This window comes from Engystomops pustulosus, chromosome 2 (assembly GCF_040894005.1).
Source record: "Engystomops pustulosus chromosome 2, aEngPut4.maternal, whole genome shotgun sequence".
Taxonomy (NCBI): Eukaryota; Metazoa; Chordata; class Amphibia; order Anura; family Leptodactylidae; genus Engystomops; species Engystomops pustulosus.
In genome coordinates, this window is record NC_092412.1 from 149,316,694 (window position 1) to 149,336,820 (window position 20,127).

At 41.1% G+C, this 20,127-nt stretch overlaps 1 protein-coding gene across 2 annotated transcripts; it reads left to right on the forward strand.

Annotated features, from left to right (window-relative positions):
- Positions 1 to 8,976: 8,976 nt before the first annotated feature.
- Positions 8,977 to 16,861, forward strand: LOC140118669 (zinc finger protein 706-like). Of its 2 annotated transcripts, none has more exons than XM_072136854.1 (4): positions 8,977 to 9,199; positions 12,445 to 12,586; positions 15,168 to 15,276; positions 15,866 to 16,861. In XM_072136854.1, the coding sequence occupies exons 2-3, from the start codon at positions 12,455 to 12,457 to the stop codon at positions 15,261 to 15,263; spliced, it is 228 nt and encodes a 75-aa protein (XP_071992955.1). In that variant the 5' UTR covers positions 8,977 to 9,199; positions 12,445 to 12,454; the 3' UTR covers positions 15,264 to 15,276; positions 15,866 to 16,861. The 2 variants fall into 2 exon arrangements, with proteins under 2 accessions (XP_071992955.1, XP_071992956.1); XM_072136855.1 differs by lacking the exon at positions 8,977 to 9,199 and adding an exon at positions 11,658 to 11,861.
- Positions 16,862 to 20,127: the final 3,266 nt, after the last annotated feature.

Consider the following 20,127-nt stretch of genomic DNA (forward strand, 5'->3'; position numbering starts at 1 on the left):
GGGCAGAGCGTTAATGAGGGGGGAGAGTCCAGGAATATTTAAACAGTCTTTTGTTTCTAAATCCTGATGCAGAAGGGAGGGGGGGTAGGAGAGACCAAATGTCCTTTGGGGTCTGAACAGACCAGTCTTCAGTTCAGAGGTTATCAGGCTGTAAACGCTCCAGGATGTCATAAAAGCTGCCTGGACACTTCAGTAGATGCCAATTGTCATTTTTTTAAACAAAGTTTGTAATTACCCTATAGTTGAACCAATATTATACCATCACAATTAATGTCTCCTTGACAAATACACTTTATTGAGAATTAACACATGATATACTGGCTTTGCCTTGAACTTTGTCAAGTACACTCTGAGTCTATACGTTTTCTTTGTAATATGAGAAACGGGCGCCAAATATCCATTGGCCTGGTAATATCGTACATGAGTGAGCTTGTCTGAAGCAAACAACACAACGTTATACTACGTCCCCGGGGCTACATGCTGAGCGCACCGGTACGTAGTATAACGTTCTGCTTCTGGCGCGGCTCACGAACGGAGCCGGCACCAGAAGCAGCGGCTGTCAGCTGTCTAACACAGATGACAGCCTGCGCTCACACCCTTGATCGGAGCCGACTCCGATCGCGGGTGTTAACCCCCTTACACGCCGTGGTGTAAGGGTGTTTGCGCTATGGATCGGATCCCACCACGCCGCTTACCGGGGGATCCGATCCACTTCTGGGCAGCTCCGAGGACTGGCATGTGCCCCGGAGCTGCCCGGTCTCCCTGGCAGTCAGACCCCTTCCGGGTCTGACTGCAAACTGTCTGAGCGTGTGCGAGCATGCCAGACAGATTACACTGCTCTAAAATAAAATAGTATTGTTAAGCAGTGTATTGAATTTGAACCAGCGATCAGAGCATCACTGGTTCAAGTATGTATAATTAAAAAAAAGTGAAAAACACTAAACACTACACATAAATAAAAAATAAATACATTAAAATATAAGCCCCTAAAATGTCACTTTCCCATAAAAACACTTAATAAAGTATAAAAAAAACACAAAAAAACCCCGCATATTTGGTATTGCAATCGTTACTGGACCCGCACGGTAAACGCCGGAGGAAAAAAAAAACGCAAAAACGTTCCGAAAAAAGATCAAATTTAATTAATACCCTATAAAAAAATGCTCTAAAAAGTGATTTGAAAAATGTTATGCACTCTAAAATAAGCCCACTCAAAAGAATAACTCTTCTCGCAAAAAATAAGCCCTTAAAGGGGTTGTCCGAGTTCTTGAAAAAAAGCTAAAAGTGGCCGGGACAGGGCTGCTTAAAAAAAAATAAAGCTGTACTTACCTCCCGGTGCCCTCCCGTATCCAGCGCTGCTGTCACTCCGGTCCGGGCGCCATGTAAACAAACATGGCCGCAGGAGCAGCGCTGGATTCAGTTCCGGCCGGACCCGACAACCTTCCGGCCCCCATACACAATGCTGTGTATAGGGACGGATAGGCGTGCCCGGCCACGGCCGGCCGGAAGCTGAATCCAGCGCTGCTCCGGCGGCCATGTTTGTTTACATGGCGCCCAGAGCGACAGCAGCGCTGGATAAGGGAGGGCACCGGGAGGTAAGTACATCTTTATTTTTTTTAAGCAGCCCTGTCCCGGCCACTTTTAGCTTTTTTTCAAGAACTCGGACAACCCCTTTAACCAGATTTGTCAGCCGAAAAATAAAAAAGTTATGCATATGAAAAGATGGTGATGCAAAAATGAACAAGATTTTCTCCAAATTAGTTTTTATTCAGTACAATTGAATAAAATACACAAACTCCCCACATATTTGGTATCCCTGCGTCCGTAACAATCTGCATAATAAAACAGAATCGTTATTAGAACCGCAAAGTGAACCCCGTAAAAAAAAAAAAAAAAAAAAAGGCTCCAAAAAAAAGATAATTTTCAATTAATACCCTATAAAAAATGCTCTGAAAAGTGATTAAAAAATTGTTATGCACTCTAAAATAAGACCACTAAAAAGAATAATCCTTCTCGCAAAAAATAAACCCTTAAACAGATTTGTGAGGTGAAAAATAAAAAAGTTATGCATATGAAAGACGGTGATGCTAAAATTAACAACATTTTTGCCAAATCACTTTTTATACAGTAAAAATGGAAAAAAATAAAATCTATATAAATGAGATCTTTTCGTAATCGTGGCGACCCATAGAACAAAAATAATATACTATTTTTATGGTATGGTTAACAACCAAAAAAAAAAAAAAAATTTCCTAAAAATTGATGATTTTCATTTTCTCCACCAACAAAGAGTTAATAAAATCTCACCAATTATCTATAGATGCCCCAAAATTACCTACCAGAAAAGGGCATCTCATGTGGCAAAAGAAATAAGCCCCTATAGGTCCACATTAAAAAAAAGAAAAAAAATTATAGCCTGTACAATGTGATCTAATCTGGATGGCGCCTCCTTATCTTCTATGCCGTGCGCCCATACAGCAGGTTACCACCACATATAGGGTATCAGCGCACTCGGGAGGAATTGGGTATCAAACTTTGTGGAGCCTTTTTTCATTTAATCCATTGTAAATGTTTAATTTTCCACCCAAAATTAGTGTATTGTGAAAAAATATTAGAATTTGCAGACTGCACCTCCATTTTGTTTTAGTCCCTATAAAACACCTAAAGGGTTAACAAACTTCTTAAAAGTGGTTTTTCATATGTTGAGGGGTGTAGTTTCCCCTCCCATCTCATCCTGTGGGCCCCATTAGCTCATCCCCAAGCTCATAATGTGCTACTCTATACCCCCTTCATATACCCCCACCCTTCTCATATTGAGGCAATTGTGGCATCTCATCTTCCACTCACCTTTTGGCCACTCATATTATGCTACCCTCACCCTAACCCCATATTGTGGCCCCTAATCCGGTGGGCCCCCTCTCTACCCCATCTGCTTGTTTCAACTGTAAAAAAACAAAAACACATTCACTTTTCCCGTTACCTGCCAGCTCTCATCTTCCTGCTGTCTGTGTGCAAGATATCATCAAATTGTGGCTGCCGGCCTCACCTCACAGATGCAGCAGGTGAACAGTAAGGATGCATAGAGCTCACAGCTCTCTGCACCATCAACAGAACTGCAGCGGGAGGCGGAGTCAGCAGTATTTTCACTGGTATACCAGTGGGCCAGACCAACCGTGCCCATCTTTGAGAGGAATAATTTTTTTTGCCATACAAACACCAGCAACTTATTTTGTACACTTCTGTGTATGGTGTAGGAGAGAGTGTGTTATAGTGGGATATTATAGTACATTCGGTTCAGACGGGGATGTTTCTGGAATCCATATTCCAGCCATTTGTGAGGAATCTTCCAGAGACTTCATTTGATATGATAATGGAGTGTAGGAGCCAGGAACACAGCTGCAGACAATGGTCAGGGGATGTGAACAGGTGTTGTGATGTGAAGGTAACAACTGGTGTGATGTAAGACCATTGTATATATACCGTATATTCCGGCGTATAAGACGACCTGGTGTATAAGACAACCCCCCTACTTTCCTGTTTAAAATATAGTGTTTAAGATATATTCGCGGTATAAGACTACCTCTTTTCCAACGCATACAAAACACCGGTAAAAATTTTAAAAAAACAGATTTGAATTTAACATGGTCCTTTTTTTCATTTAAATTCTTATGACATGCAGGTATATAGCAGGAAAACTGTCGCTCATAAACATAAGGCATACAACAACAACATTACCATCGTCCATTTTACTGTAAATGTTACCATACTGTACCTTAAATTTTTATTTTATTAAATATTCCATGCCATGTACTCAGAAGCGGGAAAAAATTTCCAAATGCAATGAAAATGGTGAAAAAACGCATTTGCGCCATTTTCTTGTGGGCTTGGATATTACGTCTTTCACTGAGCGCCCCAAATGACATGTCTACTTTATTCTTTGGGTCGGTACGATTAAGGGGGTACCAAATTTGTATAGGTTTTATAATGTTTTCATACATTTACAAAAATGAAAACCTCCTGTACAAAAATAATTTTTTAGATTTTGCCAACTTCTGGCGCTAATAACTTTTTTATACTTTGGTGTACGGAGCTGTGGATGGTGTCATTTTTTGCGAAATTTGATAATATTTTCAATGATATCATTTTTAGGACTGTACGACCTTTTAATCACTTTTTATAGATTTTTTTATATTTTTCAAAATGGCAAAAAAGTGCCATTTTCGACTTTGGGCGCTATTTTCCGTTACGCGGTTAAACGCATTGAAAAGCCGTTATCATATTTTGATAGATCGGACATTTTCAGACGCGTCGATACCCGATGTGTTTATGATTTTTACTGTTTATTTATATTTATGTCAGTTCTAGGGAAAGGGGGGTGATTTGAAATTTTAGGTTTTTTGATTATATATATATTTTTTTTTTACTTTTTTTTATTTTTATTTACACTATTTTTCAGACTCCCTAGGGTAACTTTAACCCTAGGTTGTCTGATCGATCCTACCATATACTGCCATACTACAGTATATGTGCTATCAGCACATTGTAATGAAGGGGTTAAAACGAAATAGCCTCGGGTCTTCGGAAGAAGACGGAAGATTTTTCTGTCTTCAAAAGTCGTCTCATACGCCGGAATATACGGTAAATTGTGCCTTAGTGTCCTTAGTATCTGGGTAGAAATTTGCCATCCTGCTGTTACCCTGTGAACATCACAGTAATAAACCTACAACTGAGCGGCCTGCTTGGATCCTTATTGTCAAATCTTGAGAATCTGCAACTGTGGACATACACTCACCAGCCACTTTATTAGGTACACCATGCTAGTAACGGGTTGGACCCCCTTTTGCCTTCAGAACTGCCTCAATTCTTCGTGGCGTAGATTCAACAAGGTGCTGGAAGCATTCCTCAGAGATTTTGGTTCATATTGACAGGATGGCATCACACAGTTGCCGCAGATTTGTCGGCTGCACATCCATGATGCGAATCTCCAGTTCCACCACATCCCAAAGATGCTCTATTGGATTGAGATCTGGTGACTGTGGAGGCCATTTGAGTACAGTGAACTCATTGTCATGTTCAAGAAACCAGTCTGAGATGATTCCAGCTTTATGACATGGCGCATTATCCTGCTGAAAGTAGCCATCAGATGTTGGGTACATTATGGTCATAAAGGGATGGACATGGTCAGCAACAATACTCAGGTAGGCTGTGGCGTTGCAACAATGCTCAATTGGTACCAAGGGGCCCAAAGAGTGCCAAGAAAATATTCCCCACACCATGACACCACCACCACCAGCCTGAACCGTTGATGCAAGGCAGGATGGATCCATGCTTTCATGTTGTTGACGCCAAATTCTGACCCTACCATCCGAATGTCGCAGCAGAAATCGAGACTCATCAGACCAGGCAACGTTTTTCCAATCTTCTACTGTCCAATTTCGATGAGCTTGTGCAAATTGTAGCCTCAGTTTCCTGTTCTTAGCTGAAAGGAGTGGCACCCGGTGTGGTCTTCTGCTGCTGTAGCCCATCTGCCTCAAAGTTCGACGTACTGTGCGTTTAGAGGTGCTCTTCTGCCTACCTTGGTTGTAACGGGTGGCGATTTGAGTCACTGTTGCCTTTCTAACAGCTCGAACCAGTCTGCCCATTCTCCTCTGTCCTCTTGCATCAACAAGGCATTTCCGTCCACAGAACTGCCGCTCACTGGATGTTTTTTCTTTTTTGGACCATTCTCAGTAAACCCTAGAGATGGTTGTGCGTGAAAATCCCAGTAGATCAGCAGTTTCTGAAATACTCAGACCAGCCCTTCTGGCACCAACAACCATGCCATGTTCAAAGGCCTCAAATCACCTTTCTTCCCCATACTGATGCTCGGTTTGAACTGCAGGAGATTGTCTTGACCATGTCTACATGCCTAAATGCACTGAGGTGCCGCCATGTGATTGGCTGATTAGAAATTAAGTGTTAACGAGCAGTTTGACAGGTGTACCTAATAAAGTGGCCGGTGAGTGTAATCCCTAGTGGGTGAGTCAGTCGGCACTCACACGAGCCAGAAACAACTTATTAATTTCATAGATAAAACATATCAACTCCGACATATGGAACAGTGAAATTTTTATAGAACAAAATCTGTCTTTTTTATTGACACAATTTTGGAAACTGTAAGGGTACCTGCACATTGTCTGGATTTGATAGGGACTTTGGACTTTATAGGAAACCTACCATTTGAATTGATGCATTATGAAGCAAACATACCTTAAAGGGGTATTCCCATCTGGGCATTTACATTTAATTGAATTAATTTGCCATATGTAAACATTTCTCCAATTGGATGTTATTAAAAAAAATGTTCCTGTGTGCAGATAATTTCTCATAAATGTAGTCATATGGTCCCTTAGAAACGAGATAGCTTCCTCTGATACGGCCACCTCTGCTGGAGAGATTGCACAAAGAAACAAAATATTTTTGCATATGAAATGTCTGGGAATTACTGTATGTCCCACAGCCGTCCTGTGGTAATGATTGCTGAATCCAGGTGGTCAGGCAGAACTCAATAACGCATGTCTGGCCACTGCTGTCTAAATGTGAGGTCGTCGTATCCGAGGAAGCTATTTTGTTTCTAAGGGACAGAATGACTACATTTATGAGAAATTATCTTCACACAGGAACATTTTTTTTAATAACATGCAGTTGAAGAAACGTTTATATGTAAATGTCCAGATGGGAATACCCCTTTAAATGCTGTAGCTACACTGATACGGGATCATATCTTGGTTAATCCCTGTGCTGAGTGGTTTTGTTGATAAAACAATTATCATAGTTTATACGGTTGAAAAAAGACACTTGTCCATCAAGTTCAACCAAGGAAGGGAAGGGATTGGATGAGGAAGGGATTTAGGGGAAACATTTCTATATAACATAACCATCAATGTTATTTAGGTGTAAAAAGGCATCTAGACCCTTCCTGAAGCTCTCTACTGTCCCTGCTGTGACCAGCACCTGAGGCAGGCTATTCCATAGATTGACAGTTCTCATAGTAAAGAAGCCCTGTCGCCTCCGGTGATTAAACCTTGATTTCTCCAAACCGAGACAGTGCCCCCTCGTCTTTTGATTTGATTTTATCTGAAACAACTTACCACCATATCTTTTGTATGGACCATTCATATATTTATAGAAATCAATCATGTCAAATAAATATAGTTGTTTTAATCTTTCCTCAAAACTAAGACCCTCCATACCCCTTATCATTTTTTGGCTCTACGATGAACCCTCTCCAGCTCCAGGCCATCCTTTTTATGGACCGGTGCCCAGAACTGGACAGCAGGTGAGGCCTTGTACAGTGGTAATATTACATCCCTATCCTGAGAGTCCATACCACTTTTGATAAATTACAAGATCCTACTGGCTTTAGAGGCAGCTAATTGACATTGCATGCTGTTATTCAATTTATGATCTACTTGTACCCCTAGGTCCTTCTCAACAAGGGACTCTCCCAGATTTACTCCCCCAAGGACATATGTTGCCTGTGGATTATTAGTCCCCAGGTGCATAACCTTACATTTATCCACACTGAACCTCATTCGTCAAGTGGATGACCAAACACTGTTTGTCCAAGTCAGCCTGCAGCCTATGAACATCCTCCATAGACTGTATTACACTACACAGCTTGGTGTCATCTGTAAAAATAGACAGTGTGCTATTAATTCCTACCTTAATTATAAAATTATGATAATGAAGCAGTCTCACTTCTGTGGCTGGCTCAGTGCTTCAACTAGCACATTAGTTATACACTGCTTCACAGGATGATATAATCCCTAGGTTGTGCATGAAGGCAGAATAATCAATTGCTGCACCATCCCCAAGTTGCTGTGTATGAGTGATCCAGCTCAGGTTTATTTGTCCTGTCTGGACTAAGTGTCGTGTGCAATACAAGATCTGTGTAACTTGTGCATACAATCCAGCTTTCTCAATGTCCTGAATGTTATAATTGTTTTTTTCAGCTAAACCACTCAACTCAGGGATTAACCAAGATATGATCCTGCATCAGTATAGCTACAGTATTCTCAAGGTATGTTTGCTTCATAATGCATCAAATCAAATGGTAGGTTACCTTTAAGTGAAAATGTCCTCAAGGGGTCTTTCGTGACCTCATGGTGGACATGTAAAGTAAAAACACACACAAAAAATATTAACATAAATTCATAAAAATATGCTGCGCTTGCCTGAGACTATACATATTATATATCTAAACAACCAAGACAAAATAGAGTTCATTTTGAGTTAATACGAAAATGTTCTAAAAAACCACAGCAACAATTTTTAAAGTAGCACACACACAAAAAAAAAAAAAAAAAAAACAGTTATGGCACTTAAACTGCCGCTTATGAAAATTGCTAAAAATGTCTGGTCACTAGAGCCTTTTAGGCCATGTCACTAAGTGGTTAAGGGTGTTGTCAGCGTTTTGATTCTGTTTTAAAATGGAAATAAAAAGCATGGGGGTAGGCCACCTAAGATCGCATAAACATTTGTAGGCAAATGCATGCTATCGGCAACCAGCGACCAGGGGGGTTGACACATGCGATCGGCCGTGGCTAGCCCAAACATTAAAAAAAAAAAAAAAACACACCGATAGCCGGGGAGTGGAGCTCGGCCTGATTATGTATACATCACCTTGAAACGCATACGATTGGTTTACAGCACCCTGTGATTCCCAACATTTAAATGCAAGACACTGGGTTCTGGTTATCCATGTGTTTCTATAGAGCCGCATATGCGATGGGGCCGAGGCCCTCCCCTGGGAGTTTGTAAATACAAATCCAACTGTGGACATACATTTATATTTGAAGTGAAAAGACAAATGCAGTGTTGAATCTAAAAGTTGTCCTATTGTCTTGGGCGCTCCCTCAAGTGTGGGCTAGTTATCCTATCACTGGCGTGAGGGATATGGTAGGGCACCTTCCGCTTGAACATTAGAGCGCAGTGGGGCGAGGAAGCGCTCACTCCCGCCATTCAGCGTCTGAGGGTCACGTGTCCTGCGCGCGCTCTGCAGCCGGTTGCCTGGTGGTGAAGATACAGGCAGCCTCTTGTAGGAAGTGGCGTAGTGCTGAGGCTGGAAGCAACCGGAAAAAGCCGGATGTGAGCGCCGCCCGCGTGTCGTGACAGAGGAGCCGCTGAGGGAATTTGGTGGTGTTCAGGCGCAAAAGCGGTATGTGGATAGCACAAATGTAGAAGCGCTGTGCTGGGTGGAGGGAGAGCCGGTCTCGGTGCGGCGGCAGCGCCTGTAGACCGGAGGCCACATAGCGAGGGTGTAGCTGCAGTGCCAATCACTAGTAATGCAGTCTTTGTATTATCTCTACTACTGCCGCATCAGCTGTTGAGGACCCTCCTGACCTGAGGATGACGGACCATTGTTAGGCTTTTTTTTGGTTAGTTGCCCTAGAACAAAGAAGCCTAAGGTTATATTCTCACCTCTTGTTTTAGTACACGGCTAGTGTGTATGCCAGGGAAGCTTTCAACATGCATGCTCATATACTATCTCATCCAAAAAACACGTTGAATCCTGCTGCTCCTTTAGTAATAAAACATTCAGCAGAGGACATGGGGGGGGGGGGGGATTAGATGTCAGTGTATGGCCTCCATCCCTGGCCGCTGCTGAGCATGTACTGTGGGTGTTTATCAAGTGATGTAACTCTCCATATAAGAGGGGAGCCCCCGAACAGCAGCAGCAGCAGCAAAATCCCTTGAAGTCGAATTTCCTCCACAACCCCTTTCCTACACAGCCCCTTTATACGGATTGCAAGGTGTTCCCACGGTCAGACATTTGGATGCTAATAATAATAATTCTTTATTTATATAGATAAATGCCATTTAGTCTCTTCACTGGTTGTAGCTGTGGGCATAATCTAAATGTTAAATTTCCATGTCTAAAAGGACCAGTTAGATGTGTCCCAGGTAGCAAACCTAAGTGTTGATACAAGCTGGTGCTGTTGCATCTTTGTCATTATTGGAGATGAGCAGACCCAAATCAAATTAGAGCCATGGCTAGTTGTTAGGGGCATCAATTGGTTGGCTACCAATACTGGCCAGGTCAGGCGGCAGAACTTGAATGTCGGGTCCACTGATCTTTAGTCAAGATATTATTTCCCCATCACCAAGACGGCACCAACCAAGAGTGGCTGACCCTCCCCTGAGCATTAAGGACACTCCCTCTTTCTAACCTGAGTGGTTTCCTGTCCCTGGAAGGAGACCTGAGGGTCTGTCAGGTGAAGAGGACAGAAGTCCTTTTTAGGTTACTTTGTTAGGTCCCTTCAGTAGGGTCAGGATAGCGGCTGTTTCGGGTCTTTCGACATGGGTCCTGCTGTGGTGTGAGATGTATCCGGCATCTCTAGAGGCTTGTTTCGGAGTAGAGCATATGCATCGCCAATCGTTCGACTTCAAGCACATTATAGACATGGATTTGTTTCTTTTATGGTTTGTTGACGGGTGCTGTGTGTGAATGTGGCCTTAAAGGAAACCTACCACTTGAAGTGGCAGGTATAAGGGGGAACTACCGAGCACCAGCTCAGGGTGAGCTGGTGCCGGAGCTTATTTTTGTTAGTGTTTTAAACCGCAGTATCGCGGTTTAAAACACTTTTTAAACTGTATGGCCGAAGCTGCTTTGGCGCAGGGAGTTACGCGCTCGGCGCACCATGCGCGCGACCGTGCACGCGGCTACATAGGAAGTGAATGAGAGCCGCGGGCATGGTCGCGCGCATGGTGCTCCGAGCTCGTACCTGCCTGCGCCGAAGCAGCTTCGGCCATAAAGTTTAAAAAGTGTTTTAAACCGCGATACTGCGGTTTAAAACACTAACAAAAATAAGCTCCGGCACCAGCTCACCCTGAGCTGGTGCTCGGTAGTTCCCTCTTATACCTGCCACTTCAAGTGGTAGGTTTCCTTTAAGGTTTGAGGCTGAAATTCCTCCTCAAAGATTGACATTCATCTTTACCTTTCTAAGACATGAGATTTTTAAAGGATCTTCTGGACAGAAATGCTGTTTTACAAAAGACCTGTGTGGCTTAGTTTATAACTCTGATTTTGTGGGGATCTGAGGGAAACAATTTTTAGCTCAAAGAAGAGTGCCAGTTACTAGAGGCTCTATAGGAACCTGTCACTAGTTGTATTTGTGAAAAATGTGGTGTCAGGCTGTGAAAACACAGTAGTTTGACAATTAATGGATTCAGACAACTGCTAACAGTTAATCCAGTAGAATAATAATTCTTCTTATGACCGGAGCTCAAAACCCAAATGACGATCCATGCACGATTCCTCCTTATTTATGTGCCAAACACAAGGGATCACTTTCAGGGATAAGTCACCGTTCAGACCAGAAACCGCAAATGTTTTCACTCCTGTCCTAGTCTCCTCCACTCACTGTATATGAGAGACATATCCAGACATAGTGTAGACAGTTTCACAATTTTAAAACTTTTTGGGCAAGGATTGGCGTCCTCATGGAGTTACTTTTGATATGCACATTTTTTATCTAGATATGTGAGTAGAACTTGAATAAAAAGTTTAAAATTGTGAAACTGTCTACACTATGTCTGGATATGTCTCTCATTATACAGTGAGTGGAGGAGACTTGCAAAGGAGTGAAAACATTTGCGGTTTCTGGTCTGAACGGTGACTTATCCCTGAAAGTGATCCCTTGTGTTTGGCACATAAGGAATCGTGCATGGATCATCATTTGGGTTTTGAGCTCCGGTCATAAGAAGAATTATTATTCTACAGGATTACCTAATAGTGGATGTTTGCTGGATCCATCTAGGACCGTTGTGGATAGCTCATAGGAGAGAAGGTGCGGCACCACGCAATACAACTGCTAACAGTAAGTGGGGAAAAAAAGTTTTTGTGTTTTCATTCATATTCTCTGAAAGAAACCAAAATGAAACTTACTTTTTTCACTAAAATGAACTGTGGACCGCTTTTCCTCTGTCCACACAACACCACTCACAACATCTCACAAGTCTAGCCTTTGGATTCTTTCTGCTAATGAGAGGTTTGGTGCTGAGTGGGTTTTCAGCCCAAATGCTCTTAAAAGTTTTGACACTGTGTGACGTGACAGATCCTTAACTTGTTCTGTGATGAACTGGCAAGCAATTCCTGTTGCAGTGTTGAAACGATTACCCATGGAGATTCTGCACATTATTGTGTTCTCGCCAAATTTGTATTTCAAGGGCGCCCAGCCTTCTTGGGAATCTGAATGTTTGTGAAAGCAGATTCACAGTGACCAACTTCTCTTGCTATAGCTGATGGGATCGTCCCTATATAATTATTAATACTACATGCTGATGACACACAGTTTTGTTTGTAATAGTTTGCCTCTAAGCACTACAGCATGTCTACATTGGTGAGCTGATATTGCCCTCTGTAATAACTGTATTATGAAATCCTGTGTGTTGTCTCGTCAGAACTGGTGCAATGGCTCGTGGACAGCAAAAGATCCAGTCGCAACAGAAGAATGCCAAGAAGCAGGCAGAGAAGAAAAAGCATGGCAATGACCAGAAAGCTGCAGCTAAAGCAGCCCTGGTCTTCACTTGTCCTGTGTGCAGGGTAAGGGGTACTTCCTCTTGATCAGAACTTGTGTTCATATTTCACAGTGTGGGCTGTAATTGGCCCAGATTAAAGGGGTATTCCTATTTCAGTTTTATTGTTTGTATAATGAAAAGTTATGAAATTTTCTGTATCAATTCCTCGACATATTTTGGATCTCTGCTTGCTGTCATTCTATAGAAAGCTTCTATTTTTACTTTTAGTGGACAGAAATGCTGTCATTCTATAAAAAGCTTCTAGGTTTAATTTTAGTGGACAGAAATCTGACCATGGTCACACAGGTGCACTGCTCTTCTTATCGCACAGGACTAATTGCACTCTATGACACTAATGAGCAGTGCACCTATGTGACCATGGTCAGATTTCTGTCCACTGGAAGTAAATATTGAAGCTTTCTATAGAATGACAGCAAGCAGAGATCTAGAGAACAGTGAAGAATTAATACATAATGTATATTGGAAAATTGTGTAACTTTTTATTGCATAAACAATTACATTATTTTGCCGAAATGGGAATACCCCTTTAAGCTGCATCTCCTGGAAACATTTATACATATTACTACAATTACGGCAATAGCAAATAGCATACATGTAAAATTGTATTTGATGTGCATGGTGAACGGCAAAAAAGGCCAAAATTGCAGGGTTTTTTTTGTTGATCTCCTACAGAAATGTTTAAGTTTCTAAAAGGACATCTACCACAAGGATGAAAGATTGTATGCAAATGAGCCTGAGGGGTTCCAGGCTCCATTAACACCTATTGAGCCTAGAGCCCCCCAGGCTAATTATTTGTGGTACATAAAGCTCCATTCAAAAATGCAACTGGTTTGGCAAAGACCACCCCTCCATACAGTAACTACATCAGAGAAATTAAGTTATTGACTTTGGAAAAGAAAATGAAAAAAAAATAGACCCTTTGCTGCTGATGCTTTTTCAAACACCTGATGGCTCCACAGGTGGCAGTTATCTTGCCACGTGCCACCTGCATTTACATTTTGCTGCAGACTTTGCACATGCCACTTAACATTGTACAGACCGTTTCACTTCTTAAAAAATGTATTATGTATCTAAAAAGGCAGATGTTGCCCTGTAGTTTAGGGGCAATGAGTACACTTACAAACTGCTAGTGCAGCTCTTGCAATTTCACACAGGTGAAAGGAGATGTGACTTGGGAGCTGTGATGTGGTGCCTGCAACTGACTCGCTCTGTATGTCCTATGTGCCCAAGCAGTGTCTGTATGATGAGCTGTGCATTGCTGCTGTGTTGCGGCTGGTGCAGCTACCAAACCACACACAGAACCAACCGATGGTTCTGTACTGCACATGTGGTAAGGATTTATACAACTTCCTAGCTACATTCTTTGTTAAAAAGCTTCAGCAGAAGTCAAGTTCCAGTGGAAGTTATGATACTGCATCTTATAATTACTGAGGCAACTGGCCTGGTAAGGCACTGGGAGCTAAGGCTACTCCACGACCCAGTAGCCTCTCTGCAGTTAATTTACATATTACTAAAAGATTTTAAAAAGTTAGGTTATTAAACTACAGATTGGGGCAGAGGCAGGCAGGAGGAATCTACCATCAGATCTACTTCTGATAGTAGATTCCTTGTGGTAAATATCCTTTAAGTGTCAGATTTACAGATAGTGGTCCATGTCCTTTTTCCCATTCTCTTTAGCCTGTTTGGTGCCTATTTTATATTAAATACTGTTGATGTACATTAACTCCTTGGCACATTAGGACATACATGTACTTCAGGAAATGCGATGTGTTGAGGGAGCTCTGCTGTATTTAAAAGTCCCGGCTGTTTAACCCCATATGGAGTAGCGCCGGGTACTTGCCCAGCACTGCCAGACCATCCTGACCACTGTAATGGAGATCGGGTGATGCCCTGATATAGAGCTGCTCCCGATCTCCCAGAGAGGAGAGGCTCCATACTGCTCTGATATTGGGAGAATGGGGACACATGCTGTGCTGGGACAGGGTAAGAAGGGGGGAAGTGTGTGGGGTTCTGTGTGTACAGCTGTGCTGTGTGTTGATGCAGAGCTGTGTGTGCTGTGCTTTAGTGCGACCAAAAGGGATATTTTAATTGGTGTAAAATATATTTTTGCTTTTTTGGAAGCCTAAATCTGGGGTGTGTCTTAGTCTGAAAAATATGGTAAATAGTGTAAACTCAAATCATGTACTCCCATCCCCATGTGGGGTGACCCAGAGGAAGACTGCCAAGCTGGCGATATGTGTATGGGGTATAAGACCCATTTGGGTCACCCTACATGGGCATGTGAGGACGTCATTTGAGTACACACTATTTACCAGCTAACTATTATTGTAATTGTGGCTATCTCGTTTCAAAGGGACAACATGGCTACATTTATGAGAAATTATCTTCACACAGGAACATTTTTTTTTTAATAACATCAAATTGAATGAATGTTTACATATGGAAAAGGAATGAAATTAAATGTAAATGCCCAGATGGGAATACCCCTTTAACTAAAAATACTAGTGCAATTGAGATGAGACCATTAAATGTTACACAAGTTCTGTACATGCTTGACTTTAAATATATGTTTTGTTTTCTCCCAGACACAGATGCCAGACCCAAAAACTTTCAAGCAGCATTTTGAAAGCAAACACCCTAAGTCTCCAATGCCTCCAGAATTAGTAGATGTGCAGGCATAACCTGAAAAATATGGTAAGAAATGAAAAGCTTTGTCAGTTCCGTTTTTTTTTTAAAGGAAATCTACCATTTGTTTTTATGCGTTATGAACCAAAGGTACCTTGAGGATGTTGGAGCTTGTTTAATACCTGATCCAAGTGGTTTTGCTCAAAAAATTACAATGATAAAATTCAGGATTTTGGTAAAGCTATATTGCATGCAGTCTGCCGTTCATAAACAGATTACACAAAGCTTACTGAACTGTCCAGACAGGACTAATCAACCTGACCTGGAGGACTCAGCATACCTTGAGATTTCCTTTTAAATGGGTATTCTCATCTCGGCATTCACATTTAATTTCATTAATCTGCCATATATATACATTTCTTAATTTGGATGTTTGGAAAAAAAAAAAAATTCCCCATGTGGAGGAATATTTACATTTGGCAAATGAAATTAATGGTAAATGCCCAGATGGGAATAACCCTTTAACTACAGGGGATGAAGATTCCTTTCTCTTATAAGCTGACAAGTTTGTTCAGCATGATGGTCTATTTCTAGATCTCCATGTGTATAGAAATGTGTGAAAGTTTTACCTTATTCATTTTTCTCTTGCATCTTCTAGGGATATCCTCAGTTAATGAATGCACTGAATGGATTGGACTGAGCATCTGAAAGACGTTTCTTCTGCAAATCCGGACACATCTACCTATTTTATGTTAAATTGAGTGTGTCTGGACTTTGATATTGCAAGTTGTGGATTTTATATCCTGTCTTATACAGGCTTTTGTCAGATCTTTCTTCGCCACAAGGAGCCGTTCTAACCTTTTTTTTTTTTTGTTGTTTATAGAGTTGAGTGGTTTCTTTACCCCTTGTAGATGGGCTATGACTGAAGAATAAACCATTTATATAAATTACTTGCTGTGCAATAAACACTAAACAGGTTTTTCTAATAATCGGTATTACCCAATGCTTCCTTGGTTGGTCATGATGGAGCATTCTGGTCACCTTGGAGACAGAGCAATATATAAACTTTATTTTTTATTTAATTGCATTCCAGTGCAAACCTTCATGGTTATCCTTTAACTTGTTTATATCTCTAATAACACATTGTATGTACAGATTATCGCTATACTGTGCCAATACTTTGCACATAACCTTTATCACACCAGCCCTACCAGAGGGAAAAACCACTTGAAAAAAAATATATCCTGATCATCTTTACTAGAAATATATTTTTTGCTTTTGAGGTTTTTATTTTTAACTTGTTATTCCTCTTTTGTTATCACTCCAGTTACTTCAGACTTCAGTTACAAAATATTTTGACATTCTATACAAAAAATTTTGTTTACAATCTTACCAAATTTAAGGCAGTGATAAATGTGAGGGACACTAAGAAATTTCTTTTTGTTTTATTGATTGCTTTTTCTTTTTTTTTTTTTAACTTTTTGGGTTTAAAATTGGAAGATGTGAAGTGTAGAAAACCCATTGGCCTCTTAATACAAGCAAAAAATTTCTCAGTATTCTAGGATTGAAAACTTTAACTTAATTTCTAATTTTCTGTGTATGTTACAATAGTATTTTGTGTAACAATCTTTAATAAATCTCAATTTGAATTGTTTTTAATATTTTAAAGCCTCTTTTGTGATTCATCTATATATAATGATACAGCCCTTTCCGCATTCCAAATGAACTAATTTTTGTGAATCATGGCTCTGTTTTCTGCAAGACTAATTTATACTTTCTAGTGTCACAATTTAAAATACAATTTTTTTTATCGTGGAGAGAAAATTCATATGCGGTGAAAAAGTGCAGCTGCGCTTTTTGATTATGGGTTATTCTTTTACACTTTGGTGTACTTCTTATGATCAGTATGATCACAATTGCCAATTTATTTTTTTTTGTAACATTCTAACAGCTTTAAAATATTTCAATAGTTTGAGAAAAAAATGTAGAACCGTATGCCATATATTTTTTTTTTTTTATATACCGCCGTTTAGAGCTATGTAAATGTTTTGTGTTTTTTGGGGTTTGTTTTTTTTCAGTATGAGCTCTCATTTTCACTGATCATTTTGGGACTGGTACAACCCTTTCATTAATTTTAATGAAGGGCTATTCCACAGGGGCACTCCACTTAAAGGCCCCTAATAGAGTGGTCTACATTGGACCCCATTTTGGGGTTCTTCTTAATTTGGAACCTTACTATATATGATTTTATGGGATTTACACAGTGAAGGGGTAAAACCTTTTAATAAATTTATTATTATTATTTATTTTTTATTTTTGAATGATTAAAGGTAGGCCTTTATTTGCAAATTTTAAGCTGGCTATATACTGGCGGTGGAGGAAGCTGTCTGGCTATATACTGCGGGCGGGAGCTGGCTATATACTGTATAAACATATATTGTACGGCTTTTGCAGAATTATATTTGAAAATGTGGCGCTAATGGCTCTCTCAGCCAAAAAGGTTCCTGACCCCTTGATCTAGCGCAGTGATTTTCAACCTGTGCGCGACACATGGTTGAGTGTGCCGCGAGGAAAGTTCCCCGAACTATGGTGCCCCGGTGTAGTGCTGCCGCCGCGCCCCGTGTTTCTGCCCCATACTTGCCTACAAGCCCCGCGTCGACGATCCGCCCATCTTCTGTAGCTCCTGCACCGTGCGGCCCATGTCACGTGACTGACGCGACCTGACGTCAGGTCGCGTAAGTCACGTGACCAGAGGCGCGCGGTGCAGGAGCTACAGAAGGTGGGCGGATCGCCATTAGGAGTGAAGGTACGCGGAAGAAGACATCAAGGGTAAGTATATAAGGTTATTATTTGTATAGGGAAGGCAGCTAGGGCCTTTTTTTTTATTAGTAAAGGGAGGCCGCTAGGGCCTTTTAATTAGTAAAGGGAGGCCGCTAGGGCCTTTTAATCAGTAAAGGGAAGGCAGCTAGGGTCTTTTTTTTTTTATTAGTAAAGGGAGGCCGCTAGGGCCTTTTAATTAGTAAAGGGAGGCCGCTAGGGGCTCTTAACTAATAAAGGGAGGCCTTTTATGACTGTTTTAGTGTCATTTTGTGCTATTTTGGTTGGTGGTGTGCCCAGGATTTTCTAAGTATAAAAAGTGTGCCGCGGCTCAAAAAAGGTTGAAAATCACTGATCTAGCGGATACTACCATGATGGCTCTACTATAAATATATGTTGAGAGGAGACTACTTTGTGGAATTGACATGCATTCCTGTGGTATTGTTAACAAGGTTGCAAGCACTGATCTGCTCTCATGGCTGTACTTTTCTTCACATATGAATGTATCAGATTGACTGACTGGCTTTCACATACATGCCAAGGATTTATCGGTTATTTTCCTGCAGGTTAGCACCTCAGTGGCCATGGATTTATCTGATATGTCCTGGTTTCTCCAAAACTTTGGATTGATGGTAACTAGAATCACAGTTCATATCCACTATTAAAGTGAAATTTGGGCGTGTGACTTTCATATACAGATCTCACTTTTAAATGTCAGCAGTTTAACCAGTTCGCGACCGCCCGCCGGCGGCTGTCAGGTCGCGCTGCATGGAGAGGGCTCATGGGCTGAACCCTCTCCATAGCCGGTAAGTCTTTGCTGCATATTGCAGCAAAGGCTTACCGGTAACATCTGCGATCGGTGCTAGCACCGATCGTGGGTGTTATCGCAGCGGTGGCTGCCGGCAGCCTCAAAAAGATAGCGGCACATGGGCGCCGTCATCTTACCTGGGATCGCCGCTCCTAGTGACGTCATCGGGGAGCGGTGATCCGTCTCCATGGTAGCCTCGGGTCTTCCGAAGACCCGAGGCTATTTCGTTTTAACCCCTTCATTACAATGTGCTGATAGCACATTGTTATGAATGAGGAGGAAAATCGATCAGGATAGGATCGATCAGACAACCTAGGGTTAAAGTACCCTAGGGAGTCTGAAAAATAGTAAAAATAAAAAAAAAAAATTATAATAAAAAAACCTAAAATTTCAAATCCCTTTCCCTAGAACTGACATAAATATAAACAGTAAAAATCATAAACACATTAGTTATCGACGTGTCCGAAAATGCCCGATCTATCAAAATATGATAACGGTTTTTCAATGCGTTTAACCCTGTAACGGAAAATAGCGCCCAAAGTTGAAAATGGCACTTTTTGCCATTTTGAAAAATATAAAAAAAATCTATAAAAAGTGATCAAAAGGTCGTACAGTCCTAAAAATGATATCATTGAAAATATTATCAAATTTCGCAAAAAATGACACCACCCACAGCTCCGTACAACAAAGTATAAAAAAGTTATTAGCGCCAGAAGTTGGCAAAATAAAAAAAAAACAAATTTTTGTACAGGAGGTTTTAATTTTTGTAAATGTATGAAAACATTATAAAACCTACACATATTTGGTATCCCCTTAATCGTACTGACCCAAAGAATAAAGTAGACGTCATTTGGGGCGCTCAGTGAAAGGCGTAATGTCCAAGCCCACAACAAAATGGCGTCAATGCGTTTTTTCACCATTTTCACTGCATTTGGATTTTTTTTCCCGCTTCAGAGTACATGGCATGGAATATTTAATACCATCACTAAGAAGTGCAATTTGTTACGCAGAAAACAAGCCGTCACACAGCTCTTTACGTGTAAAAATAAAAAAAGTTATAGATTTTTGAAGGTGGGGAGTGAAAAATGGACATGAAAAATCAGGAAAGGGCCCGGGTCCTTAACCGGTTAAATATTTGACACCTCAACTCTCCTTTTCCAGGTGGCCCTGGAACTGTGATTCTAGGTACCACTAATCCAGTGTTCTAGCCCTCTGATTTGGCTGCACTAGAGCTGCCATAGAGTTACACTGTTACACAGGCTTCATGAATACAGTGAAAGTGAATTAAATGTTTA